At 41.1% G+C, this 24425-nt stretch overlaps 1 protein-coding gene across 3 annotated transcripts; it reads right to left on the bottom strand.

The window, feature by feature from the left end:
- Positions 1-102: 102 nt before the first annotated feature.
- clstn3 (calsyntenin 3) lies at positions 103-23626 on the bottom strand. Of its 3 annotated transcripts, none has more exons than XM_079344281.1 (19): positions 23263-23626; positions 22353-22419; positions 19354-19476; positions 17643-17853; positions 16727-16935; positions 15573-15722; positions 14642-14827; positions 14266-14553; positions 13724-13836; positions 10797-10956; positions 9989-10036; positions 9709-9857; positions 8521-8669; positions 4920-5146; positions 4602-4763; positions 3723-3868; positions 3422-3557; positions 2174-2358; positions 103-2081 (listed from the first exon to the last, which is right to left on the bottom strand). In XM_079344281.1, the coding sequence occupies exons 2-19, from the start codon at positions 22417-22419 to the stop codon at positions 1932-1934; spliced, it is 2859 nt and encodes a 952-aa protein (XP_079200407.1). In that variant the 5' UTR covers positions 23263-23626; the 3' UTR covers positions 103-1931. The 3 variants fall into 3 exon arrangements, with proteins under 3 accessions (XP_079200407.1, XP_079200406.1, XP_079200408.1); XM_079344280.1 differs by having other exon boundaries at positions 9977-10036; positions 23263-23625; XM_079344282.1 differs by lacking the exon at positions 22353-22419 and having other exon boundaries at positions 9977-10036.
- Positions 23627-24425: the final 799 nt, after the last annotated feature.

Genomic DNA, 24425 nt, shown 5'->3' with positions numbered 1-24425 from the left:
ATTATTTTGGTTGGTTGGTTTTTATAAATACTGGCAGTGACTGTGTGGTTGTAATGTTGTTTGCGCTTCAGTGAGTTTTTATCGTCCAACAAAAAAGCTCTCTCATGGAGACGTCATATAGTGTTTTTATTATGAATTTTGTAATGTTTTCTGACAATTCTCAATAACAATTAGTCAGCATAATCCATGTCATAATTGTATCAATAATTACAGGTAATGTTCAGATTGTAACATAGTAATAATATAAGTTATTAATCAATGCATTGTTTATTCCTTCTTAACATCACAGTCAAAAACGACAGGCTTTATTTACTGACAGATTTAGCACTGCACATTGATAGGCTACACAGACAGACAGCAAGACACAGAGGGAGAGGTGGAGGGAAAAGGCAGAGGGGGTGGGTTAGGTGAGGAGAAGCACACAGTTGTACATTCATTGAACCAAATATATTGCATGGTGTGAAAAAATAACTTTAAAAAAGGTGTTGTTTTTGACGTGAAAAAAAAAAAAGGTCCAACAAATGTGAGATGAGTGAGACGTGTGTGAGTATCACAACAATGTGCCCTCCATTTTTCTGTGATCAGATATCGACAAGTTCTTAAATTACAACAATATTACACACAGTAAGTAAGAGACACTCATCAAGCCAGGGATTATCATCCTTATCACTACTACTATTATTATCATTAATAATATACTGTTTTCTGATGCTGTAAAGGAGATTACTCAAATAATGGAGCTGGGAAAAAGTAAAGTCATAATCTGCTCCCTCTTAAAGTGTTGCTGCAATAATAATAGTAATAACAATAATATCATTATATTCATCACTGTATGTACAGAAAATTCATTACAATCAATACAATCAAAACTGCCCAAGCTGAGCGGACATTCTGGAAACAGCAGGGGTAGTAGCATAATGTGTGTAGTGTTTGTGTGTGTTGTTTTCCTTTTTTTTTTTGCATGTGACGTCCTGCAGTTATTGTAAAAGCAGTGTGCAGTGAGTGAAAGAGTGCAGTGTGAGTCATTTAGAGACATTCCTGTGGTCACTGTGAGGGGTGGGTTAGACGTGAGGTTGCACCAGGTTTATTGTAGATATTTTTGGGATATAGTGGCACAAGTTGAAACTTTGCAGAGATTCCAACTTGAACCCCTTGCAATGTTGCATGGACTCAACACTCAGGCCTTTTATTTCATATGTATGGAGTATTGCAGAGTCTGTTTGAAGGATGAGGTGTGTGGTTGATAGTCCTTGAATTTTCTCAGCTAAACACCAGCCCTGCATAAAACATATTTAGGAGCTGAAGCACTAAATAAGTCACGATAAATTAAAAGTTCCTGCAAGCAAAGACTTTTTATTGTTTTCATGAGAGAAATTCTGACTGTACTTTCTTCACTCTGCGAGTGTAGAGGAATATGTTGAGATGTTAAGCTTGTGCACAGACTTCTCGAGTCTTGAGGGGGAGTGCAGACACATGTCAGAATCAAGGCTTTGTATCTTGTTTGCATGTTTTTTCCAGGTTCCATTTCGTATAGATTTCATTTTGTTTCCAGTAATAAAAGTACAATCTTTTTTTTTTCTTTTTTAAACAAAAGCAGTCTCATTCAACCAGTAACACACTAAACAGACACATTACCATCTTGTGATTTAGAACTGGTGCACCACATACAATTTTGGTGGGGTTTGCTCAGGCGGTTAAATTACATTAACTGTATACATTGTGCCATAGAACATTTAGGTGGAGAACATCTGCCCTTTGTTTGCTATAGGTCACATTTGGCGCAGAATACTAGAGTATTACAGTGACTGTGTTGTGCGTCGTGTTTGTAAGCATACATTCCTCATACTAGTGGTGTCAGCAGTCGTCAATAATAAAAGTGTTGGAGTGTGTGACTGGTGAGCCGGTTTGTGGTTTCCATGAGAACTGGCGGCTCAATAGCGACGGGCGTTGCCGTCCCTTCCCTCTTTCTTGATGATGATTCGCTGGTCATCGCTGGCATCGTCAGGGGACTCGGCTACCTCCTCGTCTTCCTCCCCCTCCCCCTCTGTGTCGGCAGAGATGCCCATGCGAGACTCGTAGGACTGTGTGCAGGTAAAAGCGAGAGTTGAAAAGGTGTGGTCTTCATCATCTAACAATAATAAGCTAACTGGGGTTGTTGTGGGGTTTATTTTACCTCCATGGGGTTAACGATGATGGTGAGGGCAGAGTCGTCCCACTGGCCGCTTCCCTCCTTAGCCCCGCCCCTGGGACTTTCCCCACGGCGATGGATGGAACGGATTCGGAACACGCCAAGGATTACCATGACAACCAGGAAACCAACACACACCATTATGATGACTGTAGCTGCTCCTGGTACCACTGAAAAGAAGAGAAAACAAAGTGATGTGTATGTGGTGAAAAGATTTTGTGAGCATCTATATTATATTTATTATTGAAAAGCCACTTTTAAGGTGCCACATGAATTGATCCTAATAACAAATATGAAGCAAATTCATCAGTGCCATAGAGCCTCAGTGATGTCTCACAGCTGTATGAGTAAGCCCCAATGACATTTTCTCTCATTACAATAACCAAAGGCATTGGGCTGTATTTTACCCAATTCAATAAGCATCTTTCTTTGGTTAAAAATACTGAATTAAAAAAAAGTGTACTAATGAAAGGCAGATATATTCATTCAATAGTTGTTTTGTAAAACTGGACCCATTTTCACATCATATCCAGAGTGTATCAACTAAGGGATGCTGTGTTCAAGTTTGAACATATGTTGACCCAAATACAGAATGCCTTCAAGTTGAAGAACATCTGCTCAAGAATATGCACCACTCTGGATATTAAAGTAAAATGTAACAGAACTAAAAAAAAAAGCTTACGATGTGTTTAAAGGAAATGTCTAATCAAACCTTTACTTATTCAAACTTTGTATTTGTGTGTGAGCAGTAAGGGCAAACAAAATGTCTCTTAAAGTTTATGAAGAATTTCAAAGGCAGCATTGTTTACAACCCTGGTAACTATCTGACAAGCCCTGTTTCCACCAAGTGGTACAGTCTTTTGTGTGCTTTGACTAAAGCCGGGAAGGGTCCCCAAATTATCGACCTGTACCATCCTGCTATGCTCTGACTTGGCTGCCATGTTGCGGCATACTTCAGGGTGTTAGCAGATTAACAGTGATTGATTCATACTTCCTCCTTCACTTGAAAAACAAAACCAGGATCCCACAGGAAACCAGCTAAAAAAGAGGATGAAAGCACAGATGCTGCAGTTTGAAGGGATGTGCCCAAACCATTAGGCTACCAGAATTATCTGTCACACATATGACACAACTGTATTTTGTTTCTTTTATCTTTCATTAGGAGGCACTTTGGGGCTGAACTAGAGCATGACGTGTACAGCATAGGAAAGGCTGAGTAGACGGAAATGTCACCTGAGTTGCGGTGTGGGTTGGGCAGTGTGTGTCCACTCAGCTCTCCAGCATGGTGGGATGGATGGAGGAACTGCTGCTGGGAGGCAAGCAGGTGGGACGGATGGTACAGACTGTCCAGAGAGTGGAGGAAGTTTACCTGAATGGGGAAAGGAGGAGAGAAGGAATGACCTCACTGTTTACAACAACAAAAATACACAGAATCTGCAATCCCATTGTTGTTTTCAATATGTAACCACTATAATCTAACACATCATCTTTATGTTGGTTTTAGAGATAAAATGTGGATAATGTTTCTTCTCACCTCCAGAGTCAGCTCATTGCTGGTGTATCTGCCATTCATCTCAGAGCAAGACAGACGGAAACGTCTCTCAAAGCGGGCTGAGCCTTTGGCAAGTCGGTAGCGGACTGAGCGAAGGACGTCTTCGTACACTGAGATGGACTCGGCACCTGGAGGGAGCGCAGAACAAGAGAAAGGAAGAAAACCGAAGAGAGTGAGTCTATGAAAGGTCATTGACTGTGGAGAAGACAAGTTTAGAGCAGGAAGAAGAAAACAGAGAACAAAGTTACTGAGAGCGTGGCTGTAAGGAATGGATAACTTTTACTTTTCAAGTCATGGGTAATCTACAATATTTAATTTTATACACAGTGTGTAAAAATGTTTATTTTAACATAAAAACAGGCCTCACTTAGTGATGCTGAAACCAGCAAGAAAAGAATACAATTAAGTAGTTTTAACTAGTTTTTCCAGTTAGCTGGTTTCATTTGTGTTTGTCTTACAGTTATTCATTGGAAAAGTTGACAATGTATTTCTGTGCTACTTCCAATATTAGGACAGTTGTTTGCCCCTTTGAATTAACCCTGATAAATAATTCAATTAAATAAGATAACAAACTGGCCACCTTAGTTTAGTTCATATATAAACTTTTTTTTTTTTAACAAAACCCAAAAAATATTTCCCACAAATGTCATCCTTGCTTATTAAATCATACACACGACAAATAGACACACTGCAGGCGTTCAATCAGAGAGACAACAACAGGCATAGTTTGTGATATCTTTCGGGTCTCTCTAGTTTGCTGAGATTTAAAATCTAATTTAATGAAACTCGACGAGTTCAAAGTAGACAAATAGTTTTCTATGGTGGTTTAAAATCTATTCAGAATGTCTTCATGCAAAGTACCTGTGATGGCAATGTATGCAGTAGTATTGATGATTTCCAGCCCCCTCTCTCGCACAACATCCATGTCCACCAGGAGCTCCTCCCTCTCAGGGTTTAGCTCCTCCCCCAGCGGCTGGACCTCACAGCCATCCAAAGTGTGAGCCACGGCGTCGGACATCAGTGCTAACAGGCAACAGAAAGGATTTGTTATCGTTACCCCAACAAAAAAAACCATTCAAATGCAGACACAGATGACAAAAATCATTAGAGATCTTTAAATCAAGAATCAAGAATCCATCAAGATGAGGAAGCATCGAGACGACGCTTTGTGTGACTCACCTCCTCCCTCCATGCCCTGTGCAGCTGTGTTGATAGCATGAGACAGAGAGCACACAATCCGGAGCTCGGGGAACAGGGGGACACCACGGGGACCTTCAAACTCAGGGGCAGGACGGGCCAGATGAGGTCCAACCCCAGACAGAGAGATCTGTGGGGCGTCAGGCTGGAGAACCACCAGGTATCCCTCCAGCTGCTTCAGGGACAGGCAGCTCTCCTCATTGAAACATCTGGCGCAGAGTAAAGATGTGTGCGTTGTAAGAAAGAGAATTTTTCACTACATTAATGATGCGACTCAAGAGAGATGGCGATGTCTGTCTGTCAGTCTGAGATACACTTGTGTAGTTACAGAAAAATAAATCCTGATATAAATGCAAGAATTTTCTCTTGTGAAATGCCTCTTTGAAGCAGCAGGGTGTTTTTTTAGTGGTATCTTACAATTGCAATGACACTTGGTTTTGACATGATGCCTTCCCATAATGGTGAATTAAAGAAACGTTGATGATCAAATAGAAAAGTTGAACACCTGTGACTCTGTATGACATGATGGGCAGAGTTCAACAAATGCACCTGACTTTATGCAGCAGAACCAGAAACATGTCCATTTGATCAACACAAGAATTTGTTCTGCAATCTTTGCCTTCTTATAGGTTATATGTTTTTTAGTTGAAGAATGGGCGTGGCATTAATTGTGGGTCTCCACCAACCAGATTCCTTCGGTGAATGTCTTGGTTAATTTCACCGCCACAATATGACAGCTCCCACCGCGGGCGTTTAAAGCACTGCAGGGATTAGCGAGCCAACCCGGAAAAACCAGTTCCATCCACATAAAGCCTATGGGGAATTGTATTATTGCTAAAAATAAACTCTGTGGCAAAAAATAGTTTATGACACTTACAAGTTTTCAAGATAATCTTCACTACTTTAAACATTTCTGAAGTCTTACTGCAAACAGTGTGAGTAAAATACTAATGTTAGGCTATAAATCATATCATCACCACTAAGCTCCATGATGACTTTTAATGTTGCTAACAAAGTCCGTAGTTCTCATTAGCCAGGTGTTAGCAACTGTCTTTTGTAAGATGCAAAAAAGATTTAAAATCCACAAGTGGGGCCAACCTTTAAAATCTCTTAAGCTAGTGGTACCACAAACTCGTTAAAAAATCCTGTCGTGCTTCATTATTACGAGTTTTAAGGATGCGTTACTGCTGAGGAGATAAAGACATGTTGTCCATATTTATATACAGTCAATGCTCAGGAGTCACAAAAGATTTCTACAAACTTTGTTTGTACACTGAGTCCAACATGGCTGTGGTTAGCATTGATCCGTTGTGACACTGTAAATAGAAAACATTAAAAAAACCACAAGCTCTGCTTAAAGTTGAATTTTACTGCCAGAAAATCAGATTTTCGCCAGACTGCTTACATGTATTTATTCGTCTGCACTATAATTTAGGGTCATATTTGAAGGGGGATTAAGCAGGGACTGTGTGTGTGTGTTACTTTTTCAGAGTGAGCAGCTGCTTGTATCGGCCTCTCCAGAAGGGCCTGCTGTTCAGCCATCTGGGAAACTCCTGGCCTCAAATCAGTCTAATCGTCACACACGCAATAAAATACGCTGGAGTAAAAGAAAAAAAGAAAAAACGGTGGTACACTTGAGCAAAAAATCAAGTCAGGAAAAAAAAAATATCTCTCCATGACCTTGAATCATTTGGGATGTTAAAAACAGTCGGAAAAAAAACAACTCCAGCACAGTTTTTTTTCTGGTCTAGCAATCAGTGAAATCTCATAAACATGGGGAAAAACAACAGTCCCAAAATGTAGCAATTAAGATTTGCACAGCCTGACAGTTTGATGAGATCGTCTTTGTTGGCATGTAGCTAGTCTGAGTATAAATACAGAATAACCCACAGTACTGTAGCCCATAGGTGCTGAACTGTGCTTCCCAAGATGAATGAATAATTGATCAGCTAAAAGTGACTGCTAAAGCCAGAAAGCCAGCTCACAGTTGTTAAGCATGGCTGAGCGCTGACCTGCAAACAGAGTTAGTGTGCTTTTATTTTCACAGCCAGGTGATTCACTGAGCTGCATCAAGGATTCACGGATCATTTAGAGCTGAAGAAATGTGTTAAAAGCTTCAAAAAATACAAAAATAAAACATCTTGGTAGTATGAGGGTTTTTTTTCCCCAGGAAAAAGTAAGTGAGCAACATGATAACAGAAAAAAAGAGTCAAAAAAGAAGTGAACCTGCAACAAGCTAAGCTGCAACAACCCGCAGGCAGACTGCAGTACCTGCTGTGTAGTCCATAATCAAAGCAAAGTTACTTGGTACGAGTGAGTGAACAAAGAGATAAGATGTTCCTTCTTATCTCTCTCTCTCTCTCTGACACACTCTCTATATAATCATTCCTGTCATACCACGCTAGTTCTTATCACAGCAAGGCAAGGTCCATGTTTAATGAGTTCAATGTCAAAGCAGCCACACAGATCAACGTTTACTCCGACTCTCTCAGACACTATGCTGAACTGTTAGCAACTGTCTGATCAAACATTTGTGCTGTTTAGACAATGTGCTTGTTTTGTCACTTTCCTTGAATCATAGTATTTCACGTCTTGAATTTGTTATGATATGATGTCAAGTTTTCTGTTGAACGGTGGGATTCAGTCGCTTTGTATTCTATCAGTGTTAAAATGTGACTCCCCCTGATAAGCATACTGAAGTACTTTATTAGAGAAATGTGAAAACATTCTTCTACTTTACTACACCTTTGATAGAAATATTTTACTTTTATGTTCTCAGCCACAATTATTTGACAGCTTTATGTAGCAAGTCTTCTTCTAAATTCAGATCTTAAAATACGATGTTCATTTTATTTGTCAGGATCATTTGCACTTAAATAGACAGCTGAAGAGAGGCAGGACAAAGTGAGAGAGTGACGGAAGACATGCAGCAAAGGGCCGAGGCCGGATTCAAACCAACAACCGCTGCATCAAGGACTATAGCCTCTGTACATGGGACATGCGACACAACCACCAGGTTTTCCTGCACCCCACCAGTGAAGTAATATTACATGCAAACAAAACTTGTGCTTTCTGCTTCTCAAACCACTAGACTGCAAAATCCCACTTAGAAAAACACACATCTAGCCAGGGTGTCCTTTCCATCCGAGCATCTCATCAGTGGAATTTAATAATGCAATCGATCAGTCCCCATCCTATCATTCATTTAAGTATAATGTTGAGAACCAATAATGTCAACGCTGATGTTGTCGTCTACTTACCCGTTCTCACTGTAACTGCATCATCCCATTACAGGCTATATTGGATATTTTGCTCTTCTTATTAAATTGTTTTATACTGTATGTCTGTTATTTTTGCTCTTGACAATGTTGTGCTACATTGAATTCCAAGTTACCAACAACATCTGGCAGAGGGAAAATTAGCATTTAGGCTAACTTGGCTACATTTACGTTTGTCTAAATGTTGATTGATATACATTGTCCCTTTAAAAATACTGAATAAATAAAATTAAAATTAAATATAGTAAATCTGCAATGGTAAGAAAAGTGTTTAACATGTGTGCTATATGTGTGTGTTTGTGTACCTGAGTGAGGTGGTCAGTTTGAGGGGTCGGACACCAGGGGTGGCAAAGCGTAGAGAGTTTCTGTAGGTGACCTGCTGCACGGCGCGGTTAAAGCTCTCAATGTCGTCTCCCTCCAGCACCAACACTGACTGACTGGGATTCACATGAACCTGCAAGTTCAAAGAAGAAGCTTGAACATCTGAATCATTTCCTTTAGTCTAATTCCGAATGATTCTTTCGTGTATAATATCACCAAGACGACACAGCTGGATATTTCACACTTTATATGAAGTTTAACGAGAATCAACATGGAAAAGAAAACTTTGGAAAGGGGATAATACTAAACTAATTTAAGTTGAATAATTCTTGTTTCCTTTTAGACTCACGATAATGTGCAATACACACAAATCACATACAACAACAATGTAGAAGTGTAAGTGCTTCACCACACCACTAGAGGAGGTTAAAAACACATCTGGCTACATGAAAGTATTTCAAATTCAAATGTTCCTGCCCATTGGGAGGAATGATCCTTGCTGTATTTCTCTGTCATATTATGAAAACTTTTGAACTATTTCTTTAATGTGTGATGTTCAATAACAGGTATGTGGAAAAAGGTAGAAATATGCACTTTAATTAGTGAAGAATTCAAATAAGAAAGGCCGTCGAGCAACGTTTACATGTGGAACAAGTGATGATGTTTTAACTGTTAAAAAAAAAAAAAAAAAGATCTAAACTGGAATTTTAAACCAGGGTGCGTTAAATGAGTAATGAAGCGTTAGATCTGTAGTCACAGTCGGAGAGCTCAGAGGATTACTTAAAAAAATAAAGCTTCATCCTTTGAGGATAATATGAATAAAACATATATGAGGGATAATGTATCTCTAAGTCAACAAAAAAATTGATTTTGAAACTGGCTTTGGTCATCCGTCAGTATCAGGAAGATTTTTAGATAAAGAACCAAAAGCAAGATGAAAATAAACAAACTAGGCTAAAAGATTGTACAGAGGGTTTATTATATTTTTTTGTACTTCGTAGAAAATGTATTTTCTAAAGTTTATCTTATAAAAATGAGAGTCATGTTGAATTCAAGATGTATTCAGAACATCTGGTGGATGTGGCGCTGTGTCAAGAAGATGGATTTCAACACACATTTGAGTGAAATGTTAATTAGAAATGGACCTCTTGTCAGTCCTCAGGAGTATTTACCTTCATGCCGGAGCCCAGAGTCTCCAGGTCTCCAAAGTCCAGCCCCTCCCTGCAGGCGTACAGACACTCGACCACACTGTGAGGCTCCACGCTGCCCGGGCGCACCGTGACCCCCGACAACAGGCCGTGGTACCCTCCTACATACTTCACTAAAGAGCAGAGACAGTGCATTATGAAACAGCACATTTATATTCTAATGGGCCCATAAATAATAGAGAACAGACTGCAGAGCCTCATGCTCACAACAGTGTGAAAACAGGGAGGTCACCTGAGTCTTTACCCTCTGGGATGGTGTTGTTCAGTATCTCCTTCTGCTTCTCTTCTGGCTCTGCAGGGAAAACCAAGAAGCAGAGACACTCATAAAACAACTGAGAAAAATACTTGGTATGAAAAGAAAGTGCGACTGAGGGTGCCAGAGACTGACAGGAGGAATAATTTAACAAAAAAACAAAAAAAACACGTGTTAGGAAACACAAGCAAAATTATACCCGTTGATAAAATTCAGAAATTCACCATCTCCTCATTATCTGGCAGCAGCTGTTGCCAAGCAAGCAACAGAGCAGCTTTCACTGCGGAGTGGAAGGCCCTGAAATATGTGCGTTTCTGTGTGTGTTCCTGTGTGTTTCACAGCTAATTGGCCGCCAGAGTTTCCCATTTTAACCAGCGTTTCGGGTGTAAGTGGCTGATAGCTGTCTGGCTCTCGTGTTGTGCTGCGTTCCTGAATAATTGATAAAGTCAGTTATATTATTAGCACTCCAAGATAAAATGCATCAACCAAATTATAAGTGAGTGAAACGAGGTAGTAAATGGCACAAGGGGAAAATGTCTCTGCAGATTGTAATGCCTTGCCAGGGTTGTCGGTGCTTCCACCAGAATGGGCAGCCTGCTCTTTTGTGTGTTGTGTGATTTAATTGAAATGACATTTTAGCAACAAGGAATTCAAACTGCAGAATTTCATCTCCTTGAAATTATGCAACAGAAAAAAGCAGGCTCTCTGCATGCATTCATTTCTGTCAGAATCCATCATAAAGCTGGAGTGAAATGTGTGTCAGCTGCGGATTCATGGAGCATAAATTTCAGCGTCGTACCCCAGCAGGCGCCAATGAACATCCTCTGGCGAGGGGCTGGGTTGGGGATGGCCCCGTTGTCATGGATGAGGGCAGGGTCGAAGGTTACACCGTCGACGTACAGGGTGACAGAGGGGAACTGGACGCTGAGTGAAAGATGATGCCACTCGCTGTCACACACCTGTTGAACAGAAAATAATGAGTCAGCCCAAGCGTAAAGAAAAGACACAATCCAAACACTTCTAAAGGGTTGAGGTCTGAACCCCCGACTCTCTTTTATCACTCAGGCCATCAAAGTATTTATGTAGTTCCATGTGCCTGGGTATTCATGTTCTTTGATGGTGTTTGCCTGGATGCAAAAATTCCCGTCAAGGACAATAAAGTTGGAATTGAAGTCAGTGAATTAAAAACTACTGAGATCTTTTACTTAAAGACAAATATTTCATTGCAATCAACAGTCCTGTAGTCACAACTTAGAACTCACAGCTTCAAGTGTCAAAAGTGAAAGTACTCGTTTAACAGACTCTAGATTTCAAATGTTATTACATATTTTATTTGTAAGGTTGAAATAGATTTTTTTTAAGCTCAAAAAAAGTTTTCCCTTTTTCCTCCTTTTGATAACGGTAACCGGATGTTTTGTTGGTACTCTTAATTGTATTTTTTGATTTCCTGAAACACAGCACTCAAACTGTTAGAGCTTTCTGTTTTTACAGGAAACACAAATTTACAGAATCGAATTACACTCAGTGAGCCGTTGCAGACGCCGGTCGAGGAGCTCCTTCTAACGACTTTTTGTAATGTTAGCAAGTTTCTCAACCTAAGGGTCGAGAGCTTCTCAGGGATCACTCGATAAAGTTAAGGGGTGAAGGGATGATTAATGGACTAGAAAAGAAGATGGTCTGCTTTAATCATGTACAATCGTTCGAGAGGGGAAATTATTTACAACTTGTAAGCATAAAAAAGTGGCCGCATCTTGACTTTCAAAACAAAAGGGTCATATTGAGACAGTTTTGAGCTGTTGGTTTAATGCATGTATTCTACAAACATTAATGGGGGTGGCACTTGGTCAGTCTGTAGGGACTTGGGTTTGGAACAAGAGGGTTGCCAGTTGAAGTCCTGATCACCACTGAATGTACTTTCAGCTGTCACATCAATAGGGAGGACCTAAAAGTATATTCCTTTAAATGAAGTGCAGTAAAGTAAGTAGGCTACATTAAAACTGTACTCACATACAGTATGCACATTTCTGTACACGTTTTATCTATCTTGATAACTAGAGAAAAGGAAAGACGAGGGAATCATGGAGACAGAGGGTCGGAAAAGACAGACCTGGGTAATAAGATATGGTGGTTTAGACAGAGGGATTTGTCAAATCTTCATTGTATCAGCTCAGCATCCTTTAATCCACGCTGCTTCAATCTGTCTGGAAACGTCGACTCCAGTCAAAACAAACCTCCCCCCTTTAGCCCCTCTTAACCCCCAACACAGCCAACCACACACACTCACACATGCAGGGATGTAACGCTGCGTCTCTGTCATCTTTCAAAGATGACATACTAAAGAATTGAAGAAATCAAGGTTGTAAATACCGTAAATTCCGTACTATTGAGCGCACCTGGATATAAGCCGCACCGGCTAAAAATAAGTAAATAAATGTATTTGTACATATATAAGCCGCACTTGATTATAAGCCGCAGGTGTCCACGCTATAACAAGAGCTATTTACACAGACGTAGGCTACCGGTAACATCCGCAAATACTGTAGCGTCCGTACGGACGTTAAAGGACGACGAGAGCGTTCAAATAATAACTTTTAATAACCCGATCACTGTCGGCCGTGACCACGCCGTTTACAGCAGAGAGCAACACATAACTTGCCGTAACAATCCAACTCTCTCCCCCAGCGTTCTCTCATACAGCCACTCAACACGTTCTCGCTGGTGCATTCACTGACTCTCCACATAATCGGAATTATGAACACATTATCAACTACTGACTTTACAACATGAACCGTTACAATACGAAGCCTAGCTGACGGTGTCTGTAACACGGCTGATGAAAAAGATGACCGTAATATATTTCACAAGAAAAAGTCCATCCATTCACTGCCTCAGAATGACTTCATTACTCACTTCCTCAGTCTCTGTTGTCGCTGTCAGTGTCATCTTAACGTGCAGCAGCTCTGTTAGCTTCTTTGACAGCCAGGTCGATCGCCTTTAACTTGAAAGCTGCATCATATGTATTTCTCCGTGTGTTTTCCATCATGAGGGTGCGTGCATGAAGCGCAAAATGACTGATATTAAGATCCGACGTGACGAAGTCAAATGTTTTTGCGGCAGAAGCTCATTGTCCCCCATAAAAAATCCATGCATTAGCCGCACCGGAGTAGAAGCCGCAGTGCTCGAAGTGTGAGAAAAAAGTAGCGGCTTATAGTCCGGAATTTACGGTATGTCACCACTCAATGTTGAAATTGGACAAAGACGAGTTCAGTGTTCTGTCTGCATGATCTGAAAATGTGTTGCACTTTGTTTTCCCGTTGACCTTTCTACTTAGATCTGCAGAGCACTTCACTCAATGAGATAAAAACATAAATTGATTTGATGTAAAGAGATCAGCGCATCAAGACTGAGGAGGCATTTCATAAAACAACTTAAGTATGTATTTTTCAGAGAGCCTTGAGAGGAGAAAAGAGTTCAGGTGAAGTATTTCTGCATAACGACGTCTGTGAAAAGTTCTTGTTGTTTTTGTTCTTTTGTTTGAAAATGGATGTTATTTTAAATATTTGTGTCTTGTAATCCCCCGGGGCTATGAGCCACATCTTTTGAATGCACAAATATAAAAACTTAACTTTTCTTTTTCTTCCATTTCAGCCTAATTTAAAGGTACCAATAAAGTACAAACAGAGTCAGTGAGCACATCAAAGCATCGTGTTGCAGTTCCCAATGTACCTGCTCCAGTTTCCACAGGAACTTGACGGGCCGCGCGGCAGAGACGTCGGGCCAGTAGAAGAGGGAGAGACGGCAGCCATGGACAGAGAGCGAGTAGTGGGAGAAGGAGTCATCTAAAGAGGAAAAGTTCAGAGTGGTCTGGTGAAAACATCGGAAAGTAGAGCATAAACGCAAAAAGAAATTAAACTGTGCAATTAAAGCTTCCGATACGTTTTAACCTGGCTGTTTTCAAAGAGTTTCTTTTAGCACTGGGCCCTCAGAGTCACAAAGAAAACACTTTAAATATACAAACTATGTTCTGTTTGGCACAACAGCAGTGTTTTCAGCCCACTTGGCTGCTGAAGTGGAACAACTGGGGTTCAGAATCTCTCGCAAGAGCAACTCGATAGTAGCTGTTTTGTTTTTTACTTTTCCCATCTGTTTCCCTGCAGGTCAGAGTCGCCTTCTGGAGGTGGTGTCAGGTTTTTTTTTTTTCAAGCTTTAATAAATTCTTTTAACATTTAAAAACGTTCAAAATGCATTCAATGTAAAAGATGACACACCGTTCCTGACAGTGCTGCACACAATAGTCTCCTCCTCCTTGCGATTTCCTCTGGTCTGGGTAGTTGCAGGCTGGATGTTGGCTCCGCCCCTTCGCATCCACAGCTGCAGGGTGAAGTGGTCGCCCGATAAAGCCGAGACAACAGGATCGGGCACCACTGCAACGTGGTTTGACCCGTTGAAGGAGAAGACCAGAGATGAGTCAGAGGAGGGGAGGGTGGGCAGAGCAGCTGTCCAATTGGCAGCGGGGGATGGAGGTGGGAGGAGGTCGACCTCGCCCCTCACAGCACCTGAGGAACAGACAGAGAGGTTGTTGATAAAGAAGGCTTCTGTCACCCAAATAAACCGAGAGGTTTGAGGCGTAAAACAAGATCTCACCACACAGCCGTCGCACTGATCTGTCAGAGTAACTGTCCCTGTCACAGCCCTTTCCGATGTGGCCTGTTTGGAGCTCTACGGTGGCCTGGATGTTCCAAACTGTCTCCTCACAGGTTTCCAGATGAAGGCTGGGGAACAGGGGGATGCTTCCAGACCCAGGCGTGTACTCCACGCGCTTGGTCCATCCTAAAATCAGTGCGTCAATTATTACACGAAGAACACAAGCAGATACTTCACTGTTTATAAAATATGAGTATACAATAAATTCAATGCTCTATTAAATACTTCAACCGACTGCTGCAGGCTGGAGACATTTATTTGCTTTGCCCCTTCTGAAAGCTGCTCACATCGAGCTTTTCAAATCAAGGCTGCTGCTTGTTTTGAATGCTGCAACACTCATCATCCAGCATGGACAACTTAAGCAATGTACCATGAGTAGAACATTTCTTTTTATGTTCTAACATGTCCAGAAATACCAATACCAGTTGCTATTACATTTTTGTTTACCTTTATTTGATGGGACAGTGGCTATAAAACAAAACGAGAAATAGAGAGTCCATCTGCGCCTCACTGTATTAGATTTTATATTTAAATTAATGACGGTATACATTGAAACATTTCATATGCATGAACTTGAAAGTCTGTCAGTAAACAGTCGCTACTCATCCTCGAGAGAAATCTAATGTCAGGGAGAGTGTCATGGTAATATGTAGGATTTTATAAGCATATTTTCACAGCTTATTTAATTGGTTTGCCTTGATATAACTTGGCTGCGGCTCTTCCTCTTTAAAACTCTGCTCTTGATATATAAACATGCAAAGGTGATTCATCTGAGTGCCTGCCCACACATTCCAGTGTCAGTGATACAGTTATCAAACCTAAAGCCTAAAGCCTCAGAAGTTTTTCTAAATATGATTATTTTTTGTTTTACCCATCCAGCCGGGTTTGCACGACGGTTTGACAGTGACAACGACCTGGGCGTCAGCCTGCGCCCGGTTCTTCCCGCAGTCGAAGGCGGTCACCCAGAAGGTGTGAACACGCTGATGTTTGGAATCCAAAGGCTCCGTGTTTTTAATGTTACCTAGGAGACAGTGCAAGACAAAGAAAAAAAGGATGAGAAAAGAATGAATCAAAGAACAAAATTGGAACAGGGATAGAAGCGTTAGTCATCAACAACAAGCTTGCATAATTAAAAAAAAAAAAACATTAGAAATGAACAGCAGCTTTTTCTGCACGTATGCAGAGCCTGTTCTGCACATTATAAAGTCAGGAATAGAAGTAAGAAACATGGAGGAGGATAATGTGCAGGGGAGAGAATAAAAAAAATGAAGGTTTTTTCCTGTTTTCTAGAGATAAAGGCTGATTGGCTGACGGCGCTCAGCATGCCAGCTGACAAACAATAGCTACGACAGATGATGCTGTGAGATGGTGAGAGGCGAAACAGAGGGATAAAGAGATATCAAAAGACAAAGTAAGGAAAAAAGAAAATAGACAATGACAAGCCCACAGCGTTGGAAACAAGGTTGGAACAAAAGGTCTCTGAGCTGCTGCTGCTGCTGCTGTACCAGTCTGACCCAAAAAAACAGAAAGAAAGGAGCTGTTTCATCCTCTTAAAGTGAGGCCAGGACGATTCTGCAGAGTCATTCTTAAACACGGTCCCCTTCAGCTGTTGTGTCACATTTCAATTGATCCCCCAGCAGTCGTACAACGGACGTAATGAGAAGAAGTTAGGGAAGCTACAAGAAAGGATGCTACGTATATAAAACAGAACAGCTGCTGCAGTGTTTTTATGCAAAGACAGAACAATAGTCCGCCCACCCAGAGTCTATTTTAAAGTCTTTCTTGGTTTCTACCTGTGAGGATATTAAACAGCTGATCTCACTCTGTCACCTCAGCTGTATCTGCAGTCTGTGTTTTTGTTCCACATTAATTTGGAATAACTGGGGTTGAAAACTGAGCTGAATATTGTTTTTAATTATTTATTTTAACCGAGGCTATATAGAGAAAAGATTTCAGGCAGCGTAAAAAGGAAATGATACGTTCACTGATGGGCTATTGAGAGATACAGACATTACCATGTCTTACCATCATTGTCAATAGCGAAGGGCACATTGGGAGTGATGATGTCATAGAAGCAGATCTGGCTGTACTGAGGGGAGCAGTCAGCATCCAGAGCCTCCACACGCACGATTCGGTCAAACAGACGCCCCTCTGGGACCGAAGCCTCGTAGCGGCGCTCGACGAACACGGGGGAGAACTCGTTGACGTCGTTAACACGAACATGCACAGTGGCCCTGAGGGAAGGAGGGGTGGGAGGCAAAACACAAGCCGAGGGAAAGGGATTATTATCGTCACATTAGGAAGCAAGAACAGGCTGGATGGTCATTACAGAGCACAGCCAGAGAAGCAGCAGAGAGAGGCTGTAATTGTTATTTAAAACGTTAAATATCTGTTTTAGAGGGGAGGACACAGAGGCCCATGTGGGCAATAAAAGAACTCTGGCCAGAAGATATTGCCATGGTAAATCAGTATTTTGAAATAGAGATATTTTAACAATATTAAAACAAACACAGTCTCATTCATTTGTATAACTTTTAATCTCATAGCTTGACATTTTATTTAGATTTTAAGGAATTATTATTACGACTTTCTTCATCCTTTTGTCGTCTTTCTTAACTTTTTATCTCTTTTGCTGAATATAATCTGATCATTTTCACTTTATTATCTCGTTATTTTGATAATTTAGCTCACAAAGTAGGATTTTTATTTCATAATATAATGACAACTTCACATTTGTAACCTTCACTTGAGCCATTTTAACATTTTATCTTACAAACATGCCTCTTATATCTTAGTCTTAGCTTTTTAAAATATGAGAAAATATGTGAAAACTTACAATGAAATGTTTATAGGAATAGAAATAACACTGAATCAGATTTTCCTCCTTCAGTGACAGAAGCAGAGCTCCATCGCAGGAGAAAGAGGCAGAGAGTGGACATACTTGTGTGACTTCTTGCTGTTGACTCCATCGGGTCCCTCTCCACAGTCGTAGGCCTGGATGGTGAAGCTGTGCTCCCGTTGGCTCTCACAGTCCAGCGGCTCTTTGGATCGGACCAGGCCCTCTCCGGTGGAGCGGTCCAGAACCACGGCCTCAAACTGGACCGAACCCGAACCTGAGGGGCCATTGTGAACCCGGAAGCCGCAGATTTCACCTTGGAGAGAGAACAGTGACGAGTGAGAGGGAGGACTCTATGAACACAGAGTGACGTCAAATCATCCGTTTTATTTATTACCACAATCGTCTTGAAATGTGTGATGCTAGACTTTATCCCTTACTCTGGTTTTTATTCTTTTTTTTAATATACCAATGGTATTGTCTCTTTTGTCTACATTGGCAGACTAAACAAAAGGATGCAGCTCTGACAAACAACTAAGAGAGATCATTCATGCACATACTGGCTTCCTGATGACTTTAGCTTTCGTAGATTTGAGATAGATTTTCCACATTACTTTTTAGGCACTCTATCAACCTCCAGCATATATTCTTTTACATCCTTGTAACACCACAGTCTGGACTAAAAGGTAAAAATGACTGTGTAAAGTCTGTCAGCTGTCTCAGACTGTGGATCTTCTGCTGAAATGGTTCTTTAGACCTCAGGGATTCCTCTATTTCTTTCCTAGTAAAACATTAATTTGACTTTTTAGTTGTCTTTCCAGTTTTTTATTGTCCCAATTGTCTTTGTTATGAAAGGTCCCTTTTCTGTAAATTTTCTGTGAAGCTGTTTGAATTTGTTTCTAAAAGATTTCTGAAAAAAATAATGACCTCCATTATATCATCACAGACACAAAAACCGGTGACATACAGCCAGAAATTCTATCAACCAATCAGCCCAGTCCAAGTGTCCACAATCTAAGTCATCATTCTGTATTAAAAAAACAGAACTCAGCTATTATTAAGAGGGACAAATCTGATTCTATATTAATATTAAAGTCATTGTAACAACTGACTGTAACTTGTAATTGAATTTCCCCCTCGCAGGATTAATAAAGTATATCTTCTTCTTCTCCTTTCAAGCTACTTACTGTAGCTTCAAAGTTAAATCTCTTTTCAGATTATTAACAGAGTGCACACAGATTTCCTGCACTCCTCCTTTAAGTGATACTTAATTTTCACAATCAATTTAAGCAGAGAGTAAAATAGACTGCAGCCGAGCGCCAAAATAAATCCTGCCGGCTGATCTTCCCCATCTTGACACCAGTTGAAGTAGAAGAAGGTTTCTTGCTCAAACAGCTAATTTTCTCCTCCTTCTTGACACCAGCTCGAGTAATTCCAGCAGAACTCTTATAATTTGACTGAACATGGTTATTTCCAGGAGTGCAAACATGACAACCTTATTTCATCAGGCTGCAGAGTGCTGCACATTGCCCCTGAGATGAAGGGTTGAATTTCACTATGATGGGCTAAAAATAGTGGGACTCTGTGACTGAATATATTGCCATTAATATTTTGTCTTTTGGGAAATATGGCAGTAATCTGTTAGCTCTTAACGTCTCTCTGTGAGAAAAAAAAGTCCTGTTTACTAGTAAGACCTAGTGAGATAATTATAATTTGGTTGGCCAAGTGTTTTATTTGATCTATTTTTCACAGTGCTCAGTAAAATCATACATCATTTGTTCCCTCTCTCTCATCCTATGGTCATTGTTTGTGTTACCAGCATAATGTAGTGGAGCATCTTTGTCCAGGGCAAAGAGAGGAGGATTAAGCAGCACTGTGTTGTCGTTCTCCATGACAATCCCCTGGTACTCGGTCTCGATCCATGGCTTGTGCTTATTGGCTAAACGGCACAGAAGAAGAAGAAGAGAGAGACCAAAGAGGCTGTGGGTTAAACGGAGCAATTATAAAGGACCAACGTGTCTATTTTTAACCCTCCATTACGGGTGAGGATGTGGTGAGAGAGGGCATTAGAAGAGAAATACAGAATGAATGTATGCGTGTGACCACAAAGACACAAATGTAATCAGACCCGCATAGTTTCCCACTCTTTCTTCCTTTCTCCGTGCAGACCTTCTCTTGTTCCCTCTGCTCTCCTCCCTGCCTGGCAGTATAATTAAAGCCGTTCTGATCTCACCTTATCACACACAGGGAGCTATATTGCTCATATCAATCAGCCAAACTGGCCGGCCACAGGCGCCACACAATAATGCACTAAAAAACAGCCAAATCAAATGCCGGAGGTTTACTGTGAGTTTAACCTTTAATTGCGAATTAATTATTCATCGTTGTGCTGAATGTTCTGTGCCGGATGATCAAAGGCCAAGTTAATGAGCCAGAAGGATGACGATTTTACACTCCAGCAAAGTGAAGAAGACAAAAAAAAAAAGCCAGAGGAACCCCCCCCCCCCTCCACACACACACACACACACTCCTCTTGTTGTCCTTAATCAGTGAAACTGAAGCTGTAGAGTTTGAAATCAAACAGAGGAACAGGACCTGTGTTTAGCTGCTGCTTTGTTGTCTTCACTGAACATCTTCTACTAAATCTGACTGGAACAATTCTGCCGTCTCGACTGTGAGAGGAGAATCAACAAAGGAAAAAAGCTGTCGGTTCATAAACTGATCAAACTTCTATCTTCAAAAGCAGGGCAGAGTCTTACTAGAAAATTCGATTACTGAGCCGATACCTTACTGTGTTGATACCTGAGCATGCTATCAGTATTTTAACTCGAGGTCTGTACTTAAGGCAACTGGAGCTATCATTAAGACGGCACCAATCATTTATTTTTTCTATTGATTAATATGTCAAATTTTTTTTTTGTATTAAAAAACATCAAAAGAACATTGAAACATGTTCAGATTCAAACATGACCTCTGCAAAGAGCAAACATATTGTTCTGTTGTTGGAGGAAGTCCTAAACCTAAACATGTTCAGCGTCTCACTGAAAGAATTGAAGTTTGTCACACTGCAGTTGATTGAGTGTGCGAACAGTATCTGTCCACCTGTTTCCACTTTAGGTTGGAATACATTTCTGCTCATTTAAACTTCTTCTCAGTTACATTTCAGTGGAAAATATTACACTTTTTTATTTAACAATGATTTTACAAAAAACAAGGACTAGTAAATAAAAAAAATGGCCAAGCCTCAACCAGCTACAATGTTCAAATGCTGTGTACAGAGAAACATTATTAAAATGGATGAAATAACTTTGTGAAAGGCTTTGTGCTAACATGACTATGAATTCAAACTGAAGGGTTTATTCCAGTTTTGTTTTTCGCAGATTTAATTCATAATATTTATTAGAGCAGTGTTACGCAGTGTATGTGTATACTAAGTTGATGCCTCTCTTACAGTGGAGGAACAACAGGAGGCTGAATCAAGGTGACTGACAGAAAACTAAAATGTTCCCCACTCAACAATCAATGTGTTTGCTTCTGTCTATAACGTGCTTAAAAATGAAAAAAAAAAAAAACATCATTAGGTGTTGTACTGCTGGTTGTCCAAAATAAAAATACAATTAAGTTACAATAATCAGCGACTTGAATTTACTACAGGACTTTCTCAGGACTGCCTGATGTTTAACTGACCATAACAAAAGAATATAATAAACAGAAAAATCAATGTATCTCAATTTTTCTTTCAATGCTCAACACCTCGTTCTGTTTAAATGTCAAAATCAAGCAATAGAAGTACTTCGCCTAAATAAAATAGTTGGAAAGTGTATGGGCATGGGGGTGGGTCCAGATTTAAATAAGGAGTTAGAGCACACATTTGACCGATCTCTCTTATTCAGAGTATTTTTGATACAGTGTCTTATAAAGTTGAGGTTCAATAGCCTGATCCTCATTTCAGATATTTATCCTCTCTCCTATAAATGTCCAGACAGACATGGTCTCCTCCTCCTCCACTTCCACACTCCACTGTCATGTCTCTTTTTTGGTCATTTATCTCGTGCCCTCTGTCCCCTCAGTTGATCTCCCTCCCTCCCTCCTCTGCTATATAGCATTAATCTGAGCATCAGGCCTGTGGATTACACCCAGGATTACAGATTGAGAGGCATCCCATTCCATCTCTCTCTCTGTCTCTGCTGGCACTCTTTCTCTCTCTGTCACTCTATCGCTCAACAACTCCCCCCCCCCCACCACCCCTCCTCGTCTGTCTCCCTCACACACGCACTCTGGTATCGTTTCCTTTTTCCCCTCGTGTCACCTGATCTCACGTACCACCTCTCCCTCCTCCACCACCACCTCCTCCATGTATCTTTTCGTCCACGTCCTCTCCTCTCCTGTCACGGCTCCCTCTCCTAACGTCTCTGTCTCTCCCTCCTTGTTTCCCCCTGACACTCCATTCCTCCTTCAATCTCCTCGTCCTTCCCTCCACCTCCTCCTGACACTCTCCTTCCCCTGCTGTCTGTGTCATTCTCCTTCCCCCGGCGTGATAATCATGGAAACAATGATGTTGAATCAGAGTCGTGGATGATAAATGTGCTACAGAGGAGGGAAAAGATTTATCATCACAGCTTGGGCGACAGACAGGCACATGCACACGGGGTCACGAGACACAAAATGAACAAACACGTACGTATGTCACATGAAAGGCTGTTTTTGCATTGAGGAAATATAGTTTAGTTTGGCTATAGCAAGAAAGTTACACGATGAAAATCATGACGAAAGGACCATCATCTCAACAGACAATCAAAACGATGAGGAACTGACCTTTGTTGCCAGTGGCAACGGAAGTCAAGCAAAGGAGGAAGAAGGAGAGAAAATTCATTCTGTCCATCTGAGGGAGGAAAGGAGAGGTAGAGGCAAAGGTAGAGGGGGCAACAGGGTGGGGTGAGGAAGGAACAGTACATGCATTAAGAACTGGTAAGCACTGGAAGAGACGGGTAAAGTATTAACACAGAGAGAGAGAGACAGGTCAGGCCTTTCAGATGGTGCACAGATAGGGTCTCTTTTTTTTATACCTTGTTGTATGTGGAGTAAAACATGTGCATGGCAGTAACATGTCTACATAGGTGAGATAAAGCCCTGCATAGTGAGGTGTATGTGGAGCTGCATGAATAATTGTTTTACCATAATGCTGCTTCCTGGCTTTCCTCAAAATCACAGCTTGCAGTTGCAGATCTGAAATCCAGCCTAGAGGAGCGTGCACACACACCTGGTCTGGACGTGAGTGTGACACTGTAATGGCTTTTGCTCATCATTGTGAGGGTGTTTCCTCACGTTTTAATTGTGGTTGTTTTAAGGTCAAAACGGAAATGCAGCTGCTGTTATCCTGTGGTCACAACTGAAAAATGAGTCCTTAGGGTGGTATTATTTCTGCTCTCATTGACATTAACAGCCTCTAACATTGCTGCAGTCCTTTAAAAGGCAACAGGGAAACACGTAGTAGTTAAAAAAAACAAGACTCATTATAAAACAGGATAGTCCATCTAGTGCACAGGTTGTTCAGGCTACACAGACAAACATGCTATGCGACAATAATGAGGCTGCTGCTGCTGACACACATTTAAACAGCTTGGGCTCCAATGGCCGCCTGTGTCGTGTTAGAGAGCTTCTAAAGGAGCAAAGAGAAAGAGAGGACAGAAATGAAGGTTAACCGTATAAGCAGGTTTGACATTACCGTGGTGAGTGCGGTGATGCTCCTGGTTGGTACCCTGCCTCTACGCTCGCAGCATCCGCCTCTCTCAGCTCGGTGATCCCCCCCCCCAGAAAAAAAAACCCCTCCGAACCTTCCAGGTAGAGATGAGGGCACACTGACACACAAACACACACGGGGGTTCTTTGACACACACACCGAAGGGCGAGGAGAAAATGGGTAGTTTAAGGCTGGTGAGATGTGAGGACGATGAAGACAGCGATATGGATGCCCTTGTTTTTTTTCCTGCTCCACACAGAGTATATGTAGAAAACGGTGGGAATATTACGCTGGCGTCCCCTCCCTCTCGGCGTTTCTTAACCCGCCCACACTGCGTCCTTCTCCGCTCTCTCTCTCTCTCTCTCTGCTGCTCTGTGTTTTTTGCTGTTGAACGCACATTCAGAGTGACTCAGACCTACAGCAAAGCAATTCGTCTCATTATCACGTTTCTTTTTCAGCACTGCTCTTAAGTGACACATTACCTACTCTTCTTTCGGTATTTATCAAATATTGTTTTTCGTTTTTTTTCATTCCTCCTGCCTTTAAACGAGACCGCAAAATGACGTCATATCGCGCCCTTTTTTTTTTCCTCGTGTCAGACTACTGGGACATCAAGCCGGACACAATGACAACACACAGGCCTCTTCGCTTGAAATGCAGCATTTTAATTAACATTATAAAATTGTATTTGGAAAATTACGCCCCCGCCCCAAACCCCACACCCCTCCCCATTCCAAGTTTTCTTTTTCTTTGTACATTTGGAAGGAATAAGGCAAAACGTAGTCTCTTGAAATAGCAATTCACATCAATTAATAATCACCATGTCATGTATAAATATTACAAAAAAAAACAAAAAATCTGGACTGCTGCTACAGTGAGGTCCATGCACTCCATGTGTGTGACAAGTAGGCCTTCCTCAAGCATGACACAGATCGGACAATCCATCCTCCTGCCCGAGAAACAATTAAATTACTCAAAGCAAAGAGGCATCCCCACGGTTGGATGGGACGCTTCCACCTCTCACTCTTTTTGAATCACGGCCTGCTGATGAAACGGAGGCACAGGCCATAGGTGAAACACAAAACTGGATTTTCACTCACACGGTTGTTTGTTTTGTTTTGTTGTTTCCAGTTTAAAATGAGATGATT

The sequence above is a fragment of the Symphodus melops genome, assembly GCF_947650265.1.
Source record: "Symphodus melops genome assembly, chromosome: 5".
Lineage (NCBI taxonomy): Eukaryota > Metazoa > Chordata > Actinopteri > Labriformes > Labridae > Symphodus > Symphodus melops.
The sequence above is the reverse complement of the archived record's forward strand: the minus strand, read 5'-3'. Positions and strand labels throughout refer to the sequence as shown.